This window comes from Urocitellus parryii, chromosome 1 (assembly GCF_045843805.1).
Source record: "Urocitellus parryii isolate mUroPar1 chromosome 1, mUroPar1.hap1, whole genome shotgun sequence".
NCBI classification, from domain to species: Eukaryota; Metazoa; Chordata; class Mammalia; order Rodentia; family Sciuridae; genus Urocitellus; species Urocitellus parryii.
Genome location: NC_135531.1, coordinates 61,244,471 through 61,271,983, shown reverse-complemented (window position 1 = coordinate 61,271,983; position 27,513 = coordinate 61,244,471). Strand labels below are relative to the sequence as shown.

General features: G+C 39.8%; 1 protein-coding gene across 4 annotated transcripts in view; it reads right to left on the bottom strand.

The window, feature by feature from the left end:
- Positions 1–27,210, bottom strand: part of Pde8b (phosphodiesterase 8B) — a 200,219-nt gene extending 173,009 nt beyond the window's left edge. For all 4 annotated transcript variants that reach the window (XM_026393225.2, XM_077800404.1, XM_026393226.2 and 1 more), the window contains exon 1: positions 26,872–27,210. In XM_026393225.2, coding sequence (XP_026249010.1) covers positions 26,872–27,210 — 339 coding nt within the window. The remainder of the gene's footprint in view (positions 1–26,871) is intronic.
- Between the last annotated feature and the right edge of the window lie 303 nt (positions 27,211–27,513).

The following is a 27,513-nucleotide window of genomic DNA, read 5'->3' as shown; positions in this document are numbered from 1 at the left end:
TCCAAAAACCATTAAGTGTGTGTGCATGTGTGTGTACATGTGTGTATGCACACAAAATCTACCTACAGCAACGACTAGAAATAATTATACAATGAGATACAATAAAAGACACAATAGATAAATCAAAATTGAATGCCAAAATTATACAATGAGATACAATAAAAGACACAGAAGATAAATGAATATTGAATACCAAAAAATGCTCAAGTAAAGCAAAAAAGAGAGAAATTCAAATAGAAGAAGGAAACAGGAAACAAATTAAAAATTACAGACCTAAACTAAAGCATATATGTATAAAACTGTATTAAATGTTAATGGCCTAAGAAAACCAATTAAAAAATTGTTAGAATAGGTTTAAAACACATGATTCAACTATATGCTGTCTATGAGAAACTCACCTCAAATCTATAGTTGGCTAAAAGTAAAAGAAAGGGAAAAGATACATCAAGTAAAAAGTAATCAAAATTAGAAAGAATATTACATTAATATCTGCCAATGAACAGGTAGTCACTTGGCTTCCTCCCTTACCTATTTCAAGTCTCATTTGAAAAGAACATTTCACAGCAAAGCCTGTTCTGACACCCTCTCTAGCAATACAACACAGCAGTTAAGAGCCCAGCCAGCCGAGATTCTAATCTCATCTCTGGTACTGCCTAGAGGTATGACCTTGAGAAAATTACTTAATCTCTCTAGTCTTCTATTTCTTCATCCTTTAAAGGAGGATAATAAGAGTATTGTCTCACTCCATTTTTGCTGCTATGACAGAATACCAGAGACTGGATAATTTAAATAAGACAGAAATTTATTTGGTATAGTTCTGGAGGCTGGAAGGCCAAGATCAAGGAGCTGCGTCTGGTGAAAATCTTCTTGCTATGTTACATTATGGCAGAAAGCATCATATGGTGAGGGAATACATGTCAGCAGAGCAAAAGGGAGCCAGCCAAACTTGCCTTTATAACAGTTCAGTCTTGTAAAATCTACTCCACAATAATGGCATTAATCCATTCGTGAAGGCAGGGTCTTCATGCCCTAACCACCTCTCATTAGGCTCCATATCCCAGCACAATTGCTTTGGGGATTAAGTTTCCAACTCATGCACTTTGGGAGACATATGCAAACCTTAGCAAGTACCATCCTGAGAAGTCTGTCATATGAATTAATTTAATTTCTAAGAGTAGTGCCTGACACATAACGAGGCTTGTCATATTTATTATATCTAAGATGCTGTGCATTATAAGATACACCACTCTTTTATCTACCACTTAAAGAAATACTGCCAATTAAAGTAGAAATACTATCAATTATAAAGTGCATCCTAATATTAGAGTTGTGTAAAAATATTTTTTGATGAAGTGCACCTTAAAAACCAATGAAATTTAACATGTATGAACTATATTGGGTCACTTCTTTTCCCCTTCTCTGAAATGCTTTCCTCATAACAATTATCATTAACTATTACATTTTTATCTTTGTTATTTATATTTTTGGTGGTCTCATCCAACTAGAATGTATGCTCCAAGAAAACAGGAACTTTTGCCTTTTTTTCACTGCTGTAACCCAGTGTCTCAAAAATTGCTGGACACATATTTGGCCCCTAATCAATATTTGCTAAACAAATAAATGAATGAAAGTACAAATGAAGAAAAAGAAGAATATGAAAGAAGTACTCCTTATTGATCATAAGATAAACATACAAAATTTCAAGGGGTGTTGAAGGAATGAATGAATGAATGAAAATAATGAATAAATTACAACATAATCTCCATGAGAGCAAGTATCTTGTTCGTGTCTCCAGAATCAAGGACGCAGTAGGCATTCAACATACTTGCTGCGTGAATGATTGAATGAACGCCCTTGTCTTCTGTCTCCTGGTCCTAGAACTGGAAAATAGTTATACCCTAACAGGAAAAGGCACGAACACAGCCCAGAGAATCTTGCTCTCATGAAGGAAGGCTGGGTGCTGTGATACACACATGAAATAAATAGCAAAGTCTATTCTAAATATTCATCCATTGAATGATGTGTTAAAAGATTAATCAATGGTGCACATTTTTAGCCTATGACTCCACTTCTTTTTTTTCCCAACTTGGCGTTCACATATGCAAGAGCACATATACAAATACAATCTACAGGTAAATATTGGAAGAAAGATAGGACATGAGTATTTGTGATTAAGAGGAAGCCAAGTTATAAGATAAACCACAAGATCACAGACCTCTGCAGGGCATTATGTCAGGTGAAGTTTAATAGTTATGTTGAAGCCAGGAGAGCTAAGAACGGTCCTCATGGGTAGGGAGACCAACGGAGAGGGGGGCATTTCCAATAATAGTAGGATGAGAAGCATTCACTGAGTGTCGGGCAGGACTCTGAGTGCTTTGCATGAATGTTCTCATCTAATCCTCACTAATTCTAAATGAGATAGGCATTACTTTTACCCCCAATCCATGAATAGGAAAACAGACAAAATAATATTCATGTAGCAAGAGCAGGAAATGGAATTCCAGACCCAAAGCTCTCAAATTCTAATTCTCAAAGACGACATCTATCCTAGAAGAGTCTTAGCCTCAACTGGTCTGGATTTTAGGAGTCCAAGAATCTTGGAGAGGACTCTGAAAGAGAGATAATAAAGGTCAAATGTCTATGGAAAGGCATTGAGTAGGGAAAGCCAGACCAGAGCATCTGGTGGATTGGGGAAGAGCTTCCTATAGCAAAGAGAGAACCAAAGAGTTGAGTTGCTAAGTGAGCACTCAGCTTGCTCAATCGTCTTTAGGTCTTCAGTGAAGTCCTCTTGAACAGGACAGTCTTGCCTCATCTGTGGTCTGGAAGGGCAGACAGAATCTTAGGTAACATGAGTTGGCCAGACGATTAAAATGGGACTAGTAGGGCCTCTCACTCTTACCCTGAGGCCCATAGGGGGGTGGAAAGCAGTAGAGATCAAAGCAGAAGAAAAACATGTTGGGTCAGTCACTCTGTCTTTCCAGCCCTAGGTTCTGGGCACCATTTCATCCACAAAAATAACACTGCCTACAAAAGGTCAATACTGGAAGGTCACACGGAAACACTGAGCTTATCCACCACATTGTCATCAGGAGCTACCGCCAAAACTCTGGAACTGGAGAAACAGTCAGTTATGGGAAGTAAGTCACAGGAACACAGGGACCTCAGTTCAGAGATCCCAATATGGCCGCCAGATGGCAACCTTCCAGTCGGCAGCAGCTCTGGACTGGCCTCAGGCTCTGGCTGGCCTTTGCCTTCAGCACCTTAAAGGCACCTCCTGGCTCCTGGAAATTCTTTTTGTACAAAATAGGTGCACCAGAAGTGCCTGGCACAAAACAGTTGCTGAGAAAATATATGCTAAATGAGAAAACTAATGTACATTCAGGGCTTAAACTTCATTCAACGGCATACTGATTTAATTTGATTTGTTTCCGTTAGATATCTTCCATTATCTATCTAACTCATGCCTGGAGTTAAACTTTTCCCCCTTAAATTAAAAAAAAAATCCAAATATTGAAAATATTAAAATATTAATATTTTATATTAATAAAAGGCATTTTGAGAAGGTACAAACAAATGAGCTGATTTAATCCAATGTAACAAACACCCAGAGCTGGTAGGGGTCAGGGTGAGGGATCAACCCTAGAAGCTAACTTCCGCGGAAGCAAATGAATAGCTAATACAGTATTATGTCTCCTTTAAGTTCTGTTCTCTTATACTGAGTAAGTACTTTTATTTGAAAGTTTATTCCAGTAAACCACTGATCAAGATACAAGCAGCATCCATCAACATCTGAAGTACTAGAAGGTTTTGTCCCCAAAGGTTTTCTCTTACTTGAGGGCCCTTAAAACCAGCACAAGGAAGTCAGGGCAGTGGGATGAAGGGGTGCTCAGCAGAGAGAACAAGCCCTGGGCACCATTTCCATGTGACAGACCTTTATGGATGGTAGAACTGGCAATATCACCAGCAGGGAGGTCAGCCAGAGGGAGTAAGGGACAAGTAAAACCAATCAACCAACAAAAGAACAAAACCCTGGGTATTTCACTGAGCCTCATGGTGACAATGTGCTGTCTCCCACTTGGATTATATGCTCAAGAGCTGGGGTCCGTAATAAACCCCACAGCAATAAGCCACAAGGCAAACATGGATTTCCTCCTCCAAAGAGGAGAAGGAAAACAAACTGATTCGCTCCTGTCACCTCACACAGCCAAGCCCTTACCAACGTGACTTTCACAATAAATACTCTTGCCATTAGCACAGGGAAATCTTCTATTTCAAAAGATTTCTACTTATAAAAGTGTTCTCTTTAAAGTTATTGGTGTTTGTATTGCATTTATTATGATTTGTATGCATTCACCCTGGATTGGAATTTTTTATCATTAAAAGATAAATTACTCAGACAAGGCAATGATGCACATGGTTTCCACGACAACGCTTCAAAAAAAAAAGTTCAACCTGCTGCATCACCACAGAGCACTTTGAAATCATTTCCTAGCAACCCCATAGGCATCCAGAGACACAGACCTTCATCTCAGCCCTTTACTCAGACCTAAGAGAATATGCACGACACAGAGAAAACAGGTCACTCAGTTAGCACAAACATTTCAAGTTAGTATATTTCATTCATATGTGGAGCAAAGCAATTCCCAGGTCTGCTGCAAGGAGATCTATGCAGCTATATAAGGCAATATATGCAGCTATGTGGATGTCTCTAACCCACTGCCTCTTCTCCCTCTGCTATGAGCTAACAAAAGACATAAACTAAAGTCATTTTGACCAATTTGAAGACAAATAACCACCTTGAATAATTCACAAATACACATTAATCTAGAAAAGTGGAATATAAAAACACCTCTGCCAATCTGAAGATAAAAACACCTCGATCAATCTAAAAGACAGCCTGGTTCTGTTTCAGACTTATCACAGTACAAGGATATGTACCAAGATAATGGAAAAATAAGAAAAAAAGTACAAAACAAATTTAAGAGATTTAATGACAAAGTCTGGCACATAAAAAACAAGTTTTGTGGTCTGGGGTTGTGGCTCAGTGGTAGAGCGCTCACCTAGCATTTTTGAGGCCCTGAGTTCGATCCTCAGCACCACATAAAAATAAATAAGATAAAGGTATTGTGTCCAATTACAACTAAAAAATGAATATTTTTAAAAAAAGAAGTTTTATGAAAATAAATGTGAAATGCAGTGGAATTTTTTAAAAGATAAGAAATAGATGACTTTCTACCTTGCAATATCTTTTGGAGTTTTCCAAAATAACATATTCTAAAACTAACAAAAAGTAGAATAAATATCTAGAATTAACAACAACAACAAAAAAATCATAGTTGATTATTGTTCAAGTTATCTTCCAAATGCAAACCACCCTGTTCACATTCACCACCCTACCCTGGTCAGTGCCCTGGGAGGTTGGTTTCTGCAATCTAAAACAGCCTCCCTGGAGACTGGCTTCACATTAGGTGCAGCCCAATGGGAGGTGCTAGGAAGGCACTGGAGGAAAGAGCAGTCAGATCATTTCTTCCCACCCCTTGTCTGTATCAGTGCCATGTTTTGATAATAGCTTGTGTCTTCAAGAGCACAGTTCCTGCCAAAGCCCTCTCTGCCAGCAATGCCAGACCTGGTGAGGGCTTCATACAGTTGCTAGTCTAGGCATCTACTGTCCCTTGTCTTGCTTTATCTCTGTTCACAACTCTGTATGCAGAATGACACACTAAAGTCTTGATTAGAACCAATCAGAGTAAATTGTTTCCCCTGGGACAGGGACTGATGCAACTTTGACAACTGCAATCAATTCTGAATTAGCATGTAGCAAAACCTTTTGTCACACAGTTCCCTTTTGACATTGTTTCTATTATTATCATTCCTACTTGTTCTGATTATCATATAAAGGAAAAGAAATTGATTTGAAATTCCCTCCTTTTAAGACTATATCTCCAATTCTTTCCAGCATAACCAGAGGAGAAAAGCCTGCAGATAAACTGTTTCCTTAGGTACTGTGCCAATCAAAAAGGCAACACTACTTAATCCAAACAACAAGCAGGAAGAATTAAAATGTGGAAAGAGGGCATTCCCACAGACTTTGCCTAATTGCTTTTAAACCTGGTCTCTTAGTTTCGTTTGCTCTACTGCTAGTTTCCATACTGTCAGCTGAATCTGCCTTTAAACATGCATGTAAAAAACAAGTTCCAAGGGGCTGAGGCTGAAGCTCAGAGCACTTGCCTAGCATGCATGAGGCTCTGGGTTCGATCCTTAGCGCCACATAAAAATAAACAAGTAAAGGCATTCTGAAGATCTACAACTACAAAAAAAGAAAATGTGTTCCAAAACAACTACTTATGAATTTTGCATGAGTTGCCATTTGGGAATTATTTTTACTACCGTTTCCTCTACATTACCAAATGAAATATCAAGAACCAATATAATCTGTGTTACTCCCTGTGCCCAAACCAGTGCATTCAACTATAGTGCTTTTGATTATTTTGTGTTAATGTTAAGCTTTGACCCAAATTTAAACTTTGGTTTCTGCACTTACAGAAGTGGTGGCCAACTCTTTGGCTCCTATGAATGGCATTTGCTCAGTAGCGCCTCCCATGGTGACAAATAAAGGTGCTGCTGCTTAAGGACTCCTGAGACCAAGTCTCTTGCTTTTTCTCAATTATTTCTCCCAGATGGGAGCCAGGCAAGGATTCTCAGTTGTTTGCCTTATATCCACACTGAACTTGTATCTTTTAAAAAATACACAAACTGGCAGGCCCCAGAGACTGTGATTCCAGAGCTCTGGGACAGGGTTCCATAGAGAATTTGAGCAAACATCACTTTAAAGTGTTGGAGCCACACCTGTACTCTGCCTTCCTGAGCTAAAAAGCTGGGGTGTAAATAAAATTGGCATGGAATACTAATTCAGCTATTCTGGAAGTCCCACAAATCTAGCAGAGAACTGAGACCCAAAATCATGTTGAGACTTCACATAAGGTTTCTTGTTAACCCTTAAGAACAACCCTAGGAGCTGGGGTGGTGGCTCAGCGGTAGAGCACTCACCTAGCACATGTGAGGCCCTGGGTTCGATCCTCAGCACCACATAAAAATAAATAAACAAAATAAAGGTATTTTATCCAACTACAACTAAAAAATATATATTTAAAAAAAAACAACCCTGAATTAGCTATCAGGGAAGTGCAAATCAAACCACATGATACATCATTGCACACCCACTAGAATGGTTATAATAAAAAAAGACAAGCAATAGCAAGTGTTGGCAAGAACACAGAGAACTGGAGATCTTCATACATGCCGGTGTGAAGAAAAAATTGTGCAACTGCTTTGGAGCACAGTTTAGTGGTTCCTCAAATAGTTCAACACAGAGTGATAAGTCAACAGTTCCACTCCTAGTATGTACCCAAGAATGTTCATTACTCATAATAGCCAAAATAAATTGGAAACAATGCAAATGTCTATCAATTGGTAAATGGATCAATAAAATGTCATCTATCCATATGAAAGAATACTATTCAGCAGGAAAGAAGAATGCAGTACTATTATATGCTTCAACATGGATGCACCTCAAAAGATACTAAGCAGAAAACAAAGGCAGACACAAAAGACTACATATTCTGTAAGTTCATCTATAGGAAGTGGCCAGAATAAGCAAAGCTATAGAGACAGAAAGTAAATTAGCAATTGCCAGCTGTTCTGAGTGGAAGCAGTACACATTCAATAGAAACCAAACCTGCAGCTTTGTTTCCTGGATCAGTGATATGCAGTACAATACTCTCTCACAATGCTGCGCAGCAATGACCCACAATCACAAGCGAAAGCAACTGACACTCTTCAGTGTTGCTAGAGTTTTCTGGTTTCTGTGTTTTATGTTTTTAAATGCCATCATGTCTACAAAATGTTCATCTGTATGTGTACATGAGCTATTTATTATCATAAAACAGACTTTGTATTAGTCGATTTTATCCACTATAGGTTAATGTATGCATTCTGAGCACCCTTAAGGTAAGTTAGGCTAAGCTACAATGTTTAGTAGGTCAGGTATATTAAGTGCATTTTTCACTTAATGAGATTTTCAGCTCACAAAGGGTTTATAAGGGATGCAACACCATCTTAATTTGAGGAGCATCTGCACTAAAATCCACCAAACTGTACACTTCATGATGATGAATTTCATGTTTTGCAAGTTACAATCTCAGTGTTCAAGAAAAAGTCAGTTACATAACACTTTATATCTAGTTATGGAATTCTGCAGTATTACCTGCATGCAAGTGCACAATACAATATTCTGAGCACTAGAGAGAACTGTTTAGATGGGTTCCCCATGTTTGGCCTAGGTTTAATTCTGACCCCAAATTTCTTATATCAAACTGCTTGAAAGAAAAGTGAATTCAGTATTTGACTCTCTCTCCTAACAGTGGAGCATATGGTTTAACTAGAAAGTAAATTTATATAGTTACATTGATTAAATTGAGAACCTAAGTGCTATAAAGAATACTTTGAGTTAAATTCTCCTGCAGCCAGTCACTTAATTTATAAACTTACATAAACACTTACAGATCTCTCCCTCCACACCTTCCTTTCCTTATCCCCTTCCACATCCCCAACAAGGATGTTCTGCCAAAACTAGGCCAAACCCTGGACACCCTTCCAAGTTATCCCATCACCCTCTCTGCCTTATCCAAACATCACATAACTTCCTAATTTAAAAAATAAAAATGAATTCTTTCCTCTCTATCACTACTACTTTGATACAAGTCCTCTTCGTCAGGCATCTGAATCATTACAAAGGTTACTAACATCAATCTTCCACACCAGTGAAATCACAACTCTGTCACTCCCCTGCTTAAAATTCTCCCAGTGTCCCCTTGATAAAGTCCTCATTCTTTAGCCTGGCAAAGGAGAAACACCAAAATCTGGTCCTTGCCCTGAGTTTCTTCCATTTCTGACTCTTCCTACATGTCTTCCACATACATTTCCACTGAACTACTTGGGTGGTGGTCCTCAGACTACCTTATTCCACCTCCTTGATGTTTCTCATGATCCCTATGCTTGGAACTCCCCCCATCACCACCTGCACTCCCCTAAAGCATTTATACACCAAGTTATCTTTATTTGTCCTTATGGTTACACTCAGACATATTGTCATTACATTATTTGAGAAGCCATTTTTGTGCTAGGCTGGGATGGATGTTCTTCTTCCCTCATGCTCCCAAGGAACACACTCGCTCTCAGACATTATAGAACTGTAGCAAACACCTCCATGGTGAGCAGGCTCCACCAGAGTCCCCAGTGATTCCACCTCCTGGGATCTTTCCCTTGTGGAATCCTGGCCTCTGCCTCTGTAACAGGCTACGTAAGATTATGAGCACCATCTTACTTGATGGCAGGCTGTTTCCCTTTCTGGCTTTGACAAAGCATGTTGTCATGGCAGGTAGGCCAGTGTGGCAAGGAACGAAGTCAACAGTCAGCAAGGAACTGAAGCCCCCAGTCTACCAGCTGTCAAAGAACTAGCAACCATCTAAAGGAGCTTAGAAGACCTGCATCATTCAAGCCTCCAGGTGACACCCAGCCCTAGCCAACACCTCGACTCGACTGCAGCAGCCTTGGAAGACATCCAAAGTAGAGAACCCATGTGAGCTGTGCCCAGGTTCCTGATTTACAGAAACAAATAAAAAAAAAAGAGTATTTTAAGCCCCTAAGTCTGTGGAGATGTGTTTTATAGTAAGAGATTCTAACCTGTTTATATGTCATCCCCATCCCAACTAGAACATCAACTTAGAGAAGCAATCATCTTATTTATGTTTGTATTCCTAAATCTAATGCAGGTGCTTGATACTCAGACCCTCAAGTACATGTTTTTTGGATTGAATTAGTCTACCCCTCCTGAACTGCTTGGGATCTGCATTCCATCTTCAATGACATGTAACCTGCTACTCCACCTCCAAGGGAACCTCTGTTAGACATGCGTACATCCACTCTTTAGAGCACTTTCTCCACCTCTTAGTTCCCACCTGTGACCCTTACATTTCTCTCTATTTCATATTTTCTCTCTTTTCTTGGTGTCTTTGCGTCTCCCTGTCTTCCTTACTGTGCTCTATCCCAAATTCTCACAGTAGCTCACTCATACACTCAGCCATGAGCCAAGAAACTGCCTTGAGCACTGCTAGCTGATAAGGTTAACACATCTGTAAAAGGAAAAAAAAATGATACATTCACAAATGAAACTGCCAAATAAGAAACACTCATATCAATAAGAAAGCAAGTAGACATTGAATTTTAAAAGAAAAGAAACCCCTTTGACAAAAGTGTCATCATAGATCAGCTATGTGAGTCTATCACAAAGAAAAAAACAGATTTTTCAAACACACACAAAAACATAAATCCACTTCTAAGGTGGAAGAAAAAGTCTGACTTTGGGTCTTGATAATTAACCTCAAGATAAGGTGCGACTGTGCTCTAAGTTCTCAGGAATGCTCAAGGAAGTGCTTTAAAGTAGTGATGCTGAGCCCCTGTGGCATTCTGGGAGGGCTAACGGGGCTCATGCCCTTGTGAAGGTAAGACACTTTAAGGTCAGTGGGCAGGCAAGAGTGAAGACGAAGAGGCAGTCATTTGGGAAGTCATTATTCTTCCCAAACCATGTTGCTGTCTTGATAAGGGAGGGGAATTACAATGTCCAATATGTATGCCATTCAAAGAATAACTGCTCTAGAAAATTGGTCTCCTACCTCCATGAAAACCAAAGTACAGCTGGGTGAAAAGCAGACAAGAGAGCAGGTTTGACTCACAGAGAACCCTCTCGTAGAGATGTTAAGCTTAAGCTTGAACTAAAACTGTGTTACTACTTTATAATTTCCAGAGAACCAAAGGGCTCAGTGAAAGACTCTATGGGATGGTCAGAAGTTAGTGCTCTGGATGGTGAATATGTGCAAACATGTCCTTTCTGAAAAACATTTATTTTACAATTATGTGAAATAATAATCTTAAAAAAAATCATCAATAATGGACTAGTATAGACATATAATGAAATGGTATAATGGTTCTATAAAAGGAATTAAAAATATTTTTTTTAGGTTCTAGAGATTGAAACCAGGGGCACTTAACCACTGAACCATATTCCTATCCCCTTTTATTTTTCATTTTGACACAGGGTCTTGCTAACTTGCTTAGGGCCTCAGTTGCTGGAGGCTGGCCTCGAACTTGTGATCCTTCGACCTCAGCCTCTCAAGCAGCTGGGATTATAGGCATGCACTACCAAGCCCAGCCCAAAGCACCTGAAAGAATTATAATGAAGTGATCTCAAGAATATATTAAGTGAAAAAAAGGAAAATGCAGAACAGTGAGTTAGTATACTACCATTCATTTAACACATGGAAGATCAAAACATATGTCTGTGTATATTATGAAATATATAAAAATTTAAAATATAGTTACCTATAAGATATAAGGCATAGAATGTAATAAACAGGAATAAAATCTGAACATCTTTGAATATATGTTATATATTTGACTTTGGAACATGCAAGCAATTTATACTTTTTAAATTTTTTTAGTTGTAGATGGACACAATACTTTTATTTTATTTGTTTATTTTTATGTGGTGCTAGGGATCAAACCCAGTACCTCATGCATGCTAGGCAAGCACCCTACTACTACTGAGCCACAACCCCAGCCCCAACAATTTTTTAAGCTTTAAAAAAGAATCAAAGGTAAAATGAAACAAATTAACCTGTCTTTAATTAATCAATAACTATTCCACTGTTAGAAGAGACACGCAAAAGAAACTGATTCAAAACACAGTAATTTGCCTGTTCATCCCTAGTGGGGATACCCTAACATCAAAAATTACTAGAAAAAATTAAATTGTTTTCAGTGAACATATTGTTCATGAAGTAGTGTTGACCACTCTTTTTCCAAGATGTGTGTGTTTTATAAGATAGAACAAATGACAAATTATCATGATGCTGTTAGGAATGAGGACTTGGATTCATGGAGAAGAAAAAAAAGAAGTGTCAACACTGGTGGGATTTATAGAAGAATCTGATAGTCATACATTTGAATTAAGTATAAATTCATGGTGTATTTTTACCTTTAAAAAGTATTTCCTGGCTATGTCTACTTAGAAGTTCAGAAATAAAGGCCAGTTCATTAGCAATGAACACCTCACTGCCCAGACCGCCTCTAAATCCCATTTTATAATAAAAAGAAGTAGGTTGCAGGGAAGAATGACTGATCCTCTAGAACACATGGGCCTGGAACATCTTGTCAGGCCCAAAAGCAAAAACTCTCCTGGACATTACCAAAACACAAGGAAAGAGATACAGGAGTCAATGTGAACAAAGACAGGACAGCTGAGCATCAATACAGTCAACAACTCAATAACTGCAATGGACTCAGACATACCTAATTTGTATAGATTTTTTTTGAGGGGGGAGGTCATTTTGGGGGGTTACTGAAGGTATTGAACCCAGGGGTACATAACCACTAAGCCTCATCCCCAGCCTTTTTTTTTTTTTTTTTTTTTTTTGAGATAAGGTCTCACTAAGTTGCTGAGGCTGGCCTTGAACTTGCAATCCTCCTGCCTCAGCCTCCTGAACCACTGGGATTACAGGCGTGTGCCTCTAGGCCCAGCTAAACTGAGAAGTTTATGACAATACTAAACACACCACTGGTTACCTTTGGGAATGCCATGGAACAGGAACATTGAAGAGAAGTTAAGAAGCAAGTATTCACTCAGCCTTTCGCATATGAACTATACTCGAGGATAAACAAATAGTGGATGAAGGGGAAGTGCTCTTTACAGAACGATTCCAGAGGCACTGTAGAAAGAGCGACGGGCTTTTAATGCCAAAGGATTTAATGGAATTAAGTAACAACTGGCAATGACTGCTAACATCACAAAAAAGAGTCAACCCGACATTGTGCCTCCTGACATAGGTACACAACATGACCTATAAGGTAGTCTTCCCAAAAAGAATTCAATAAGTAAACTTGGATCTGATCAAGTCTATGGATCTAACTACCAATATCCAGGGAATATGGGGCCAGGAGAACGTGGTAAAGGACACCACAGGAATGTAATCAGCAAAATCCAGACTGTGGGAAACTCTGCTGGACAAATGACCCAGTTTCTTCAACAAATAAACTGAGAGGAAAGAGAGAAAGAAGGGGGGCCTCAGCTTAAAAGATGCTGAAGAAACATACCAACTAAATGCAATGGGTAGATCTCATTCTCAAGATAATTCAAACAAAAATATTTTTAATGAAAATATTTATGAGATAATCAGGAAAATGTGAGCACGGTCTTGGTATTTGATAATGTTAAAATTTATTTTAATCTGGAAGCATGCTAAGAGTATTATGGTTATGTTTTTTTTAAAAAAAAAACAGTCCTTATCTTTTAGAGTTACATGCTGAAATAGTTGCAGCTGAAATAATAGAATGTTTTAGATTTGCTTTAAAATAATCCCAGAATAGTGGGGAGAGTAGGTGGTATAGATAAAAGAGTAGGCTTAATTTTGAAACTGTTGAAGCTGGGTGATGTGTACATTAAGTTTTATTACTCTTCTCTCCATTTCTGTATATATTTTCCCTAATAAAAAAAATGTTAAGTGATTTGCCTTTGAAGCGTGTATATTGTAGAGTGTCAGCCTTAACAAGCAACACTTGCTGAGAGTTCTATTCAAAGCTAACAATGGCACATATATTAATTATGTCATATCCACAGCAACTCTGTAAGTTTGGTACTTTTACTATCCACTTTAAACAGAGGAAAAAGTGAAAATTAGACAAGTTGAGTCACAGAACTAAGTGGGTGATACACATGAGATTATAACCTGACTTCAGGTCCCGAGTGTCTGGGGAAAAAAATTAGAAACTACCCCACATACATTAAGGGAGAAACAGACATACAGAACTGTTCATCAGAGTGTTAGATGGCATGAAAGAGCAAAAGAAAGAGAGAAACAAAGCTGGAGAAACCAATGAGAGGAAGTAGCAGCATTCAGAGATGAGAAGCTGCTAACACACTGGGCTGGAACCCACAGCCCACACTCAGGCTGTGAGCAGAGGGCTGGCTCTGCACCCTTCAGTCACCACCAGTGCCACTGGATGGGAGTGGCTGCTATTGCTCTTCCTTTCATCCAATTTCCTGCCAGTATCTCCTCCTTGCAAAACCTAAGGGGAGACCATCTGGCAGAAGAATCTGGAAGACACAGTTTGTAGACTTCTAGCCCCATCATAATTCACAGGAGGACCGAGAAAAAACAAAACCAAGAGACAAATAACCAACAAAACTTCTGTGCCTCATTTCTTGTCAAGTTGCAATGTCAAACTATAATTGCTTGATTCATAACTCTGATGTGAACTTTCACCTTCTTTCTCCTTTTCCATTATGCAGCTACTTTTGTGGCCATTATGAACTTAAAATGTGGTTTGTCTATATTGACATGTACTGTCACTGTGACATGTGCTCCTGATTTCAAAGATAGTTTCAAAAAAATTTTTTTAACGGATGCAAATTATCTCATTAAATATGTTATACTGAGTACATGTTAAAATGATAATGTTCTTAATATGTTTGTTAAATACTTATTAAAATAATTCTACCTGTTTCTTTTTACTTCTAAAAAATGGTGAATAATAGAAAATTCAAAATCTCTCTGTTGGGGTTTTTCTGGGACTCACATTACATTTCTGTGGATGATGCTGCTCTAGAGCTTCAGCCCAAGGCAAACCATGCCTGGCAATGTGCAAATCACATTACCCAAGGGTCAGTCATCAACTTCACCAAACTTCAAGTTCATTCTTAATCAGTTCTCTTGGATCCTCTGTGCATCTGGCAGCTTTAGCTCTGGGCTTTAAAAGCCTGACCTTAATTTCACCTATGGCCTCTAAATATGATGGTATCTGTGATCACACAGTTGTCTGCTCCGTGGGGACTTGTTCCTCAGGCTCACCATTCATTTTTTCCCAGTAGTAGTGCTTCCTCTCAAAGAACTCAGTCCCTAACCCCTAACTCCTACCAACATTCAGTGCAGTGCTTTGCTACAACGGATGGCAACATCGTTTGAGTGCAAAGAATGAATGCTCCTAAAAGATAAAACTGTTTGATTCATTTTTTTAATCCCCCAAACCTAGAGTAATGCCCAATATAAAGCAGGAAATGTGCATGCGAATGCGTGTGCACACACACGAACCTATAAGGTTTTCAGGAATTGTTCCCCTTCACACTTGTACCAATCCTTTTGGCAGTGTATTATACTCATCCTATGAGGAGGGATTATATACATTCTCCAGGGTTGCAAAATAAGTGTAGGATGGAGCAAGAACTCAACTGTGGCCATTGAGTTCAATTCCATCATCACAGGTTGCCCTTTGGTAGCCACAAAAATTATAAGAAAGGGGCTGTAGAAAGGCCTTGTGAAATGACTCCTTTTAAAGACTCCCTGGTGTTTGGGGCCTTGGAATGACTCAGGATGGCAGAGTGGATACCAAGATATGCCTCCAGTTCCAGGATATCCAGTGAGTCCCTGTCTACAAAGAAGATATTAAGAATAACAACAAAACTTAATCAACTTAGCTGGAACTATTTCTTCAAAACAAGTGCCTCACCAACTTGAATCAGCTCCCTCCAATCTAAAATGGGCAAATATTATAATCCTTGTGAGCCCCAGGTCACTACAGAGAAAGGCTTAGTGTCATTTCAAATGCTTACGGATTTATACATATTGTGTTCAAGCATTTGAAATGACACTAAGCCTTTCTCTTTAGTGACCTGGGACTCAACTAGGATTGTGAAGCCTTGAGATTGGTCACCTCAGACCACAGCCATCATTTTTTTTTTTTTTTTAGAGGAACTGGTCAGGGAAGGGGTGTGTGGTCCATTTAGCCTGACCTCCATAAGGGGAGTGGTAGGAAGGAATGTCACAAATATATTCTTCTCTTCCCCTTGTTGGTTCAGATTTTCATAAAGGAAAAAGGTGGGGCCAAAGGCGAGAAGAACTTTTGTGTGTCAAAAGTGAGAACTTTGAACCCTAAAAATCAATCAGAAAATGCTTTGGATTAGTGTAAAAGGCAGGTCTCACTTTTACATGCAGATTATATGACATATAAAATGTTTAAAGGCACCCAGTTGATATTAGCAAAGGATTTTCATATAGAAACAATTTTCTACGTGGCATTTAGGTTTCTAGGTTAATCAAAAAAAGTATTTAACCCATTGTGTGGCTGGGATATATTTACACTGTGGAAACAATACTGCCATGAGAGAAACATAAAATTGAATTAGAAATGGTTTCTTTCGTGCAAGTGTCCCTTGGGAGAAGTGGGTTTAATTAGAGGGTGATGAAGCAGGTGAGGGAGAACTTGGGCAGTCCCTTCACAGAGTAATTATCAGGGAGTAGTCACGGGAAGTAATCCTTGCCGTTTTGAGGAGGTGAGGGGCTCAGGTGGTGTTATTAACCCCATAACTCTAGGGACAAAGCTGAGGCCCAGGGGCTCACGTGGCTTGATCATGATCAAGATCACACAGTGAGGGATTCAGAGTTACACCTGACCTACTGTCCTCTTTCCATCCTGCTACTTTACCTCCAGGTAAATAGGGGTGTGTCTGATTTCATTAAAGCACTTACTTTCTGTTCCACCTACAAATATTCCATTATGGTTTTTTTTTTTAATTAAAAGCACGCTTTTTAAAAAAATCACCAAACATTATATAGGAGAAAATGTAATGACTAGCTATCAATCACATTTTCCTAATTGTTTTGTTAACTATTCTTTTATGTTCATTGGTATCCAATTAAGATCCATTCATCACAATTGGCTGGTATGTCTCTTAAGCGTCCTTTAATTTATGAGTTTCCCTTTCTTTCTCTTTTTTCCACTTGCAATTTATTTGTTGAGAAATCTGAGTTCTGTGTTGTGTAGATTTCCCCCAATCTTTGTATCACATGATGTGTTCCTATGGCCCATCTAACACACTTCCCTACTGTTTGCCAGAAGCTAGTAGTTAATTAGAAGTTGAATCAGATGATAACTCAATTTCAGAGGGTGAGGGTGAGGTAAATACATTTTTTTGTTAGTGCATTATAATTATGTATAAAAGTGGAATTCATTGTGATATATTCATACATGCACAGAACACAGTTTGGTCTATTTCACTCTCCAGTCCCTGCCTTTCCTTCCTTCCCCCTCCCTACACTCCTCTTCCTCTACTCTCCCTTCTATTTTTGTCAGATGACTTTTTTATTCCTTTTAACTAACTTCCACATATGAAAGAAAACATATGACTCTTGACTTTCTGAATCTGGCTTATTTTATTTAGCCTGATAGTCTCCAGTTCCACTCATTTGCCACCAAATGACATAATTTCATTCTTCTTTTTGGCTGAGTAAAACTCCATTGTGACTATATACCACATTTTTTAAAAATCCATTCATCTGTTAGCAGAAGTCTAGGCTGGTTCCCTAACTTGGCTATTGTGAATTACACTGCTATAAACACAGGTATGCATGTATCACTATAGTGTTCTGACTTTAGTTCTTTTGGGTTAAATGTCAAAGACTGGTAGGTATATTGGGGTCCCATCGTGGGTCCCTTCCTAGTCTTTTCAAGAATCCCCATACTAATTTCTATAGCAGTTGCATTAATTTGCAGTCCAACCAATAATGTATGTGTTATTTTTCCTACACATCTTTGCCAGCAATTATTATTAGGTAAGATACATTTAAGATGACATTGTATTCGCACATCAGGAAACACAGTGGTTGTCTTTTCCGTGATACTAACCCTTGTTAGTGATCCTGGCTTATGTCCATTAGTTATTATGAGTTGCAAAATGGTAATATTCTTGTTCTGTTATTGGATCTAATTTATTAGCTGGAATAGATTTCTAGAAAGAGAAACTTCTCACCAACTAGTTGATTTCCCTGGGACACAGTTTCTATAGGAAAGGCAGATTAAATGCATGTATCTTTCCTGTTATTTCTAGTTTTCAAAAAAATTAGTTGATTCCCTGGTATTCTCCTAAAGTGACAAGGAGTTTTTTGTTGTTGTTTGTTTTGTTCTGCTTATTTGCATGTTTAGTATCATTTCAAATCCTTTTGGATTGATTTGCACAGCCACTAACAAAGTTTATACTTTGCTTCATTCTGCCTTTATTTTTTTCTAAACATCATTTGTTTTCTAAATATTATACTTTCTTGATTATGGGGAAAGACTCCTAGTTCTAATTAAAGTTCAGCTCAAGACTTTTGGTGGTTTTTGGTCTTCTCACAGTCACCCAGTTTCTCAGGCAAGACTATCAGTTTTTTAAGCTAAAAAAATAAAATGTCCCACGTGGCCCAGAGACCACCGTGGGTGAGTCATGGACAGCTGGACCATTGCTGACCTTCATAAATGTACTTTGCTCTCCATTTAGCCACAGCTATTGCTTGAGGGTCCCTCAGCAGGAACCCTGGAGCAGACAAAAGCCCTATCCATCGTGTATTCTGTCATTTTCCAGTTCCAGAGTTTTAATGTTATTTGTGGTTCTGACGTCAAAAAAAAATGCAGCCTGCTTTTTTTTTTTTTATGTTCCCCTGCATGATAGGTTGCTTAAAAGTCTCTCATGTGTCTTTCTATAAAAATTTCCAGAATTCAGGGTCTTCTCTCAGTTTCGTGACTCACACAGGCAACTGGGTCCCTGGAGCTAATCATTATACCTTCCTATTTGAGAAAACAGGTCTTAGATTTACAGTGTGAAACTTTCCCAGCAACCTACTATATCTGACACCACCTGAAACGCAGCAATACAAAAACCAGCAGCACTCATGCAAAATGGTTCTAAGCAATCGCAAACCTAGACTCCAGGTTACAGATTTAGGACAAAGATTCCATGTGGAACCATCTCAAGATAACACCAAAGACTCTGACCTTGATATTCTGCTTGTGCAGGCCCATCAGGCATGGAACCCAAACCACAGCATGGGCATTCAACTGGCAGAATTCCCCTGGGCCTTCACCTTTGGAAATCCAGTTGAAGCAGATCAAATCTTGGTCCATGGTTGTGGTTTTCCAAACCTTCCAGATAACACATCTCTAGATAAGCCCAGTTTGTTTATGTTAGCCAAATCAATCTATTTGAAAGTGTGGGGTATGTTTTCCAATACCTTATTTCAAAAATATTTAAATAACCGAATCTCATTTATATACCAAAATGGTAATAATGGCAACACATGACTATTAGCAGCTTCTCTTCGTACAGCACAGCACTTATAAAACGTCAAGCATTGAGTCCAGTGAAAATAATGGCATGTTGTACCAAAACTTCTTGAATTTTGAGTGCATCAGATATTCTACACTAACCTCAAAACTATACACCCGTTTAAGCTCACACAAGAGGTGACAATGGATGTGTTTAAGGAAAACTCTGTTCCCACAGACCCTGCTCTGATGCCCCGACCTGCTTCACCTCTTTGCTCCAAATAACTCTACATTTAGCACCAATCGTAGATCAGCCTTGGGCCTGGCTGTCCACAGGTCTCAGGTGGCACCTCACCTAAGGAGTGGATCATGTAGTAAGAGGCCATAAAGCTCAGCAGTTAAGAACCTTGGGACTGGCTTCAAATAAGCTTGCATTCAAATTTCATCTCTCACCTTGAGCAATTTATTCCACCTCTTGCAGCCTCATTTTCCTCACTTTTAAAGTGGAAACAATAATTTGTAGCTCTGTACATTACATGAAATAAAGTAGATTAAATGAAATGATGTATAAAAAGTGCTCAGCAAATAGCAAGGACTTAAATAATAACTAATGTTATTATATCCACCCTATTTACCTTGTAAAATCTATGAACCATGCATGAAAACTTGAATCACCTGGGAAACAAAAGACAATCGAAAAATATTATTTTCTTTCATTGATGGATTATCCAAAAGTAAAATAGCTTCTTAAAGCAAACTGTCAGCAGAGTAAGATAACTCCATGTCACAAACTATTTTTGTGTGGACGGTCCCTAAGGAGGCAGAAATGGGGAGGTAAAAGAAGTCAATCAATGGTATAGAATAAAGCAAGGAAATGCTAAATAAAAGTGGTTTTATCTGCCAATGGGAGATGAGAGGAAATGGGGGAGGAGCAATCAGTAGCCAATTCTAAATTAATCTATAGTACAAAAGCAATGTTCTCTATTAAAACATAATTAACTACAAAGATTTTCCATTATAAGATAAAGGTAACCCCACCTAAAAACAAATCCCAGCAACAGTGGGGTACAGCTCAAAGGTAGAATGCTTGACCACCACATAGGACACCCTGGGTTCAATCCCAAGATTGTTTTCAGATGAACTTATTTGCACTTATAACCTGTTTCCTTCCCAGACACTGTCCGATCAGGGAACAAGGAAGGTGTAATTGGTTGATCTCACCTGGTAAAGAAATAAGTAAAAAACTCCAGGACACATTTTACTATTTTTAAAATATGTATTAAGATATATCCTTTAGGGGCTGGGGATGTGGCTCAAGCGGTAGCGCGCTTGCATGGCATGCCTGTGGCCCGGGTTCGATCCTCAGCACCACATACAGACAAGGATGTTGTGTCCACCAATAACTAGAAAATAAATATTAAAAATTCTCTCAAAAAGAAAGAACTGCTATATTTAAAAATAAATAAATAAACTTTAAAAAAAGATATATCCTTTATTGAAAATATCAGTTCATAAACAAATTGCAAAATTCTTTTTTTTTTTTGTAGTTTTTATTTAGTTTTGTGGGGAGAAGGTTGTAGACAGTGGGGAAGTACAAACTGAGAAAAAAATGGACTAAACTGATGAAACTGGCTCTCCAGGCTCTCATGAGGAATACTGTGTTCTCTCTCCACACCAACCACTGGATTTTGAGTTGAGTCGGGAAAGAAGGGCAGCAGTCAGGGCACAGAGGAAGTGATATAAACATATCTCAGCAGAGTCAGAGAGTCATGAACTCAGGAGGAGACTATGTCTACAGCAACTTAGAGATCTCCAACAAAGATCACTGGATATATTTTAATATCATAAGTCATTAAACAGGGAAACCAAACAATGAAATTTTTATATGCCATTATTTTAGACAACCATCAACGCTGCCCCTCTTAATTTGAGTTCATCTGTACCTAGGTATCTCTAACGATGTTGAAAAAATCTTAACAATTTTCACAGACAGCCAATGGGTTATGCTCAGGATTTGCACCTCCAAATCCACTCTCCACCCTGCCTTGTACTCTGGAAACCTTGGTCAATAGGACCCTTTTCAATCAAAATCAACAGGCTGGTTTTCAGATGTGTTTAGCCAAAAGAAGGTACAGGCAGAAGATCCATGAAAGGGAAGGCAATATAAAAAGGAAAAATGAGTGTCGGGGGTGAAAGGGAGGGCAATATAAAAGATGAGCCAGTGGGGTTGGGGGGAACGGGGGGACAGTGACATGGATGTATTTACTCCCTTGGCTCCCTCCCTGTCTACCTCTCTCCCTCCAAACACTACCTGTCCCCCTTAAGATCACAGCTTCTGGGACCTTCCCTGACCTATAGATTTGGTTCCTTTGGTTCTCATAACTACTACCTCTTGACCCTATAGCATGGGAACAGTTCCCTCTTTTTCTAGTCTTCGGGTGCTGCACATCACTTGTTGGCCTTCCTTCATCCTGCCAGCACATCTGAAATAATCCTCCATGAGACTGTTTTCAGATGAACTTATTTGCACTTATAACCTGTTTCCTTCCCAGACACTGTCTGATCACGGAACAAGGAAGGTGTAATTGGTTAATCTCATCTCATCCAGGTGCAGGGTTTATCTATAGCCCTCTGATTAGTCACTGCTGCCTCCAATCTGAGCTCTTCATCCTCAACAGAGAGCACCCAAGAGAACGGAAAGCAAAGAGGTTCTATTTCCCAGTCTGAAGTCTCCACCTGGTTCAATAGCCTTCATCTTTGGGGAACCCATCAGCTCTAGATTTTACTTGCCCCCCTGGCCCTAAAATTCTCATGTGCTCCTTCCCAACTCAAAGGTTTTCCAAACTCTGCACTTTATCTTCCTATTTGATGCTATAGGTTCACTCCCTCCTTCCTATTTGGATTTCTAGCCTTAAAACTATCACCAGTCTGGTGCCATAGAACCTACCCCACCCTTTCCCTGCCCACTCTGGTGACCCAAGCCCTACCTGATGGTCACCAGAGTGGGATTTCAATACAAACCATCTAACCTCTAAAAAAGCTGGAAGCTTGCACTATATAGTTACTTTCTGGCCTTTTTTAATGGAGCCAAAAGAAAGTATTACCTGATTGTCCTTAAAAACTAATGTAACTATTAATGAAAGCAGTGAAAAATTAGGAAAATGAGATTACTGGCTCTAAATCAGTGTGTTGACAGGAGCAGGGGTGAAACTATGAAAAAATGTGCAATGGCCAAGGTAAATTTGGGCTTTACTAAAGCAATTTACAGGAGTCACTGGAGCTAACCCAACTTTTTGCTCCATTTTAAAGTGAAAAATGAGGGTGAAAGGACTAGCAAGAACTCCTAGAGTTGAGGACAGAAAATGGGCCTGGAGCATGAGACATCCAGCCTCTTCTTAGGGTCCTTCCTTGCCATGAGTTTCCCATCATGTAGACATGGCCCCTCCAGGGCAGAGGCAAATGAGGAACTCCAAGGGGAAAGCAGGGCATTAGGACCTGTGCAAACCCAAGAGGATTCTATGGAGAACTGAACCTCATAAACCCAAATGGGCTACATGGTCCAGTGCTTTCCTCACTTACAGACTTTTCATACAAACTTGAAGTTTCAGAATTTGACATCATAAATAGAGATGGTAGGTTCCCCATACAAAAGTAACTGAGATGAAGGGCTATGATTAGTGCCCCAAATATAGGTAGTGTGGCACCATACTCTGTGCTACAGGCAGTCCCACCTGGTCAACAAAACAATTTACTTCACTTAAAAGGAGTGGTTCTCAAAGTGTGGCCCCCAGATCAGCAACATTAGCATCTCCTGAAAACTCACTAGAAATTCAAATTCTCAGGCCCCACCAAAGACCTACTAAATCAGAAGTCCTGGGTGTGAGGTGAGCAGTTCGTATTTTAATAAGCCCTCCATGTGATTCTAGTGTACACTAAAGTTTGTGAATATTGACTTAGAAAACAAAAAAATGACTTTTTAAAATATCTTCACCATTCCCTCAAATAATATCTCAATGATATTATATGACTATAAGCTCAGAAAAAAAATATTTATTTATTTTCCTTTTAAACAGAATCAACATGAGAGTATCCTGATTCCTGGGTGCCATGGAATATATTGTCGAAGTCACTAAAAACTGGTTTAGGCACATCCTTTTGCAAGAGTTTTACCCTCCTCTTAAGCTTTGCTTACCAAATTCCATGGATATTTCCTGAATTCCTAGCATTAAATACTGGCTCAATAAATAAATTAATACAATGTATGGAGGAGACTGGGATGTTGGAGATGCTGGCTATCAGCACAGTCACTTGGAAACTAACAATCTCTCAAGCCTCATCCACAAAACAGTTAACCTCTACAGTGGTTTCTACAAGTTGATGATATCAACAATGAAAACTATACTACAACTGGCTGCTTAGTCCTGGATACTCCCAAATAGCAACAGCTGGTATGAGAAAAGATTTGTAAGAATCCCTGGCTCCTCCCAGAGAGAGGTTCAACCATCTCCTCTAAGGATTTCCAAACATGAATTATAAAACTGGCACAATATCAGGAGTGAGCATCCTGCAGGATTCTCCTGTTGGAGTACTATTTTTAAAAAGGCAAGCAAGAGGGAGATAAATTGCTAGGAAGTTGCAGTTTTACAGCAATTGGGAGACAAATCTAACTTCTTACCAGAAATGGAAACCCATGTGATATCATTGTACTGCATATGAATTATTAATGTTTATAATCTTTTTTTGTCAATTAGGTATTCAAGAAGGTTCCTGTTGACATCATGTTTGACATCATAATGCTTTATCATTCTAAAAGCATAATGAAATGAATTATTGCTCGAAAAAGAAAAAGAGATCAAGCACACATATTTGCACTCTGGGGAACACCAGAGCCCAAGTAGATAATGAGGGTATTGTTTATAATTGATGCACAAAGAGGAAGGAAAAAAGTATTGAAACCCACCACCACTATAAATAGAACCAAACAGCAAAGACCTTATTTTTCCACCTGAATGTTTTAGAAAGGGGTGGAGACACACATAGCTAGCAACCAGCAAGTATCTCAAACTCTTTTTTTTTTAACTATCTCAAATTCTTAAGGCAAAAGAAAAATTCTTATTCTAAAATGAAATGAAAGTAAAGTTTTTATAAAATTATCTCATCTACAAAAGGGTACAGAACACGTGAACTTTAAGACTAGAAAAGACAATGCAACACTGAGTCACAGCTTAAAAAGAATACTATTAAATATTTTAGGGCAATTATGTGATAAAATTGTGTATGATCTGTATAAATAACTCTGGTCTCAAATTTAATTTCAAATATATAATTCCTGAGATCTACACGATGCAAATTCGTGTGGAATCACTGAGGCAGCAGTTTCATTTCCAACATTCTTAGTAATAGGTTGGAATGAATTAAGTTCTTATTTGACAATCTTGTTGGTAAAACAAAATGAGTTAAATTCCTTCCCAGGTCAAGCCTTTGAACACTTAAGCCAAGTAGCAATGAGATTTATACAAGTTTCTTCTAGTTGCTAATAATCGGGACTAATTTTCCCTCTAGTTTTTACTCCATTTGATCTGTAAGTAGCCTCTTGAGGGAAGCATTAAAACACATAGAATGGGTTCATTCATTATTCTTTCCCTCACTAAACAAACACAGAGTGACTAGAGTTGCCAGGTACTAAAGTGAGGTCCTTGCTACTCTGGAAGGCAAAAATGCACAATTTCTCTTGAGCAACCAGAAAAAAAAAGACCACATAGTTCATGAGCAGTCACCATTCTGAACTACTGCCTCGGGTCTTCAAATGTCCTTTTCAGCAAAAAGGTAAAAGGATAGTCCTTCCTGATAACATCCCAATTTAATGCTATCACCAAAAATAACATTTTAATCCCTTGAAATGGCTCCTAAAGCTCACTTTATGTGTCAGGAAATGGGGCAGGGACCAAAAAGAGCTAAGTTATATAGAGTTCAGCATATGCCTTTGTAATAAACGTGCAATTGATAAATAATACCATCATGAATCCAGGTCTCTACTCTTTGATTATTCTCTGCCAATGAGGCACTGTTAACACACAATAATAAGAAGATTGTTCCTTGCTTATACTAAGTGCTCAATAGGTGGTATTTTTATTCTAATGATGATTATGATTACTACCAGAGAAACACTGAACCTACAAATAAACATCAGTTAAGTTCTATATTGCAAAATCAGATGATGTTTTTAAAAGATTAAGTTCATTAAAAGAAGTTTTTGGTCTTCCACACTGAAGTTAGCACACACTACCCCTTCTCTTCATTCCTCTACTGTGTGCTGACTTCATCCAATGAAATCCAGAGCCTCCTCACACCAGGCAAACGTTGAACAAGGTTTTTTCTAAAAATATCCAATTGTGTGTTGGCCAAATCATGGAATGGTTCCCAATAATCTGCTGGCCATGTAAAGCTATGTCTATCTAATACTGAGTTATAGGGTGCAGTGGTGCACACCTGTAATTCCAGTGACTCATGAGGCTGAGGCAAGAGGAGCGCAAGTTCAAAGCCAGCCTCAGCAACTTAGCCAGGCCTTAGGTAACTTAAAGAAACCCTATCTAAAAATAAAATATAAAAAGGGTGGGGGGGGATCTGGGGATGCAGTTTAGGGGTTAAGCACCACTATGTTCAATTCCTGGTACAAAAAAAAAAAAAAAAACTGTCATAGAGACTGTTTTTTTTTCCTCTGAACATTTCCTCTGCAAATTGTGCCATTGTCATGGCTTGTTATAAGGGAAAAGGCCCAATGTCCAAATTGACACAATGAAAATATTCTTAGATATATTAGTAGTTTGAAAACATATAGGACTGCACTATTAGAATAATAATTTTCAAATGACATTAAGAAATATCTACTTACTAATCATTAAAGTGTTTTTTCAACTTCCTCACAATTCCTCTTCCCAAAGATCAAATGTCTGTGCAAAATCTTCATCTTCAGAGAGCCGAACTGTACTAGAAACCATGTCCCCTCACTGTAGCTTTGCTGACAATCCAAACTCATGGCTGGATTCTCTCATTTATGACCACAATACAGCCAACCCAGGGAAATACAAAATCTACAAACAGGTTCCACATTGCTCCTCTATCTGTTCCTACCTCTCACTGAAAACACAAACACTCTCATTCATTCACAAATCCCTGCGCTGGATCCCTGAGTTGAGATTCCAGCCGGCCTGACTGGCTTTCCCAGGTAACAATCTGCATAGGAGGCACTACCATATCCTGGTACTGGGTCTGCATCAGTTACCTACAAGGCATGCAAATCCAGCTCGGCAGATCTCATTCAGCTGGACTTGCCCTGAATGCTGTCAATGATATATACCCAACCCTGCTGCTGCATACTCCCGAGCCACAGCCTTCCTCCCCCAGTGAGAAACAGGCCACCTCGACTGCTTCCCACTGCGCTCCTTTCTCCATCTGGCCCCAAGATCAGCTTAGGTCTCTTCGTCAACCCCTCTGGGGGTCTTTTTCAGTCCCCATTTCTTGGGTCCTTATCACCCCCTCAAATGAAAAGTAAACTCCTCAGTGACACTCTCCCCAAACCAGCCGCGTCACGGCCCCTCAACTCCACCGGAGCCCCCTGCCCGTGGGAACCCTGCTCGGACGGGGCGGGCGGACCCCCACCAGTCGGTGTCAGCGCCGAGCATTTACCTTGACGCTGGTGTAGCTGGTCTGGGTCTCCGCCTCGGCGCTGCTGCAGCAGTGACGCCTCCGGCCCCTGCAGGTGGTGGCGGCTGGGGCTGCGGAGCCCGCGCTGCTACCGCTGCCCAGCTCAGCCCGGGCCCTGCGGACGCGGATAGCGCCCAAGGGTCCCGACGCCCGGCTCGGGGGAATGGCGTCGGCGGCGTCGGTCTGGACGAAGAGGCCGTGCAGGGGGGCCGCGGGGCCCTGCGACACACTGGTGGTCTGGCGGGGCGAGTTGGACTCCTCCGAGTCCCGGCAGTAGATCACGCCGCTCTGCGAGACATGGATACTAGGGGCGCAGCCCATCCCTCGGCCGGGTCTCCCCGCGCTCCCGCCCGAGCCCAGGGCCGCCCGGACCCAGCGCACCCGCTGCCACCTGCAGTGAGGGGGCGGGCGCGGCGGCGGGGGCGCCTGGACTGCGCGCCCCCCGGCTTGTGTGGCCGCCGCTCCGTCGGGCTCGCCGCGATGACCACCGCCGAGCCTCCGGGAGCAGCGCGCGTCACCCCAACTTTCCCTTCTGGGCCATCTTCCTCACCGAGCGGGAGAGCGTGCACACACAGCGCCCCGCACGCACCGGCGGCCGCCACCCTCCCCGCCGCGGCGCCCCAA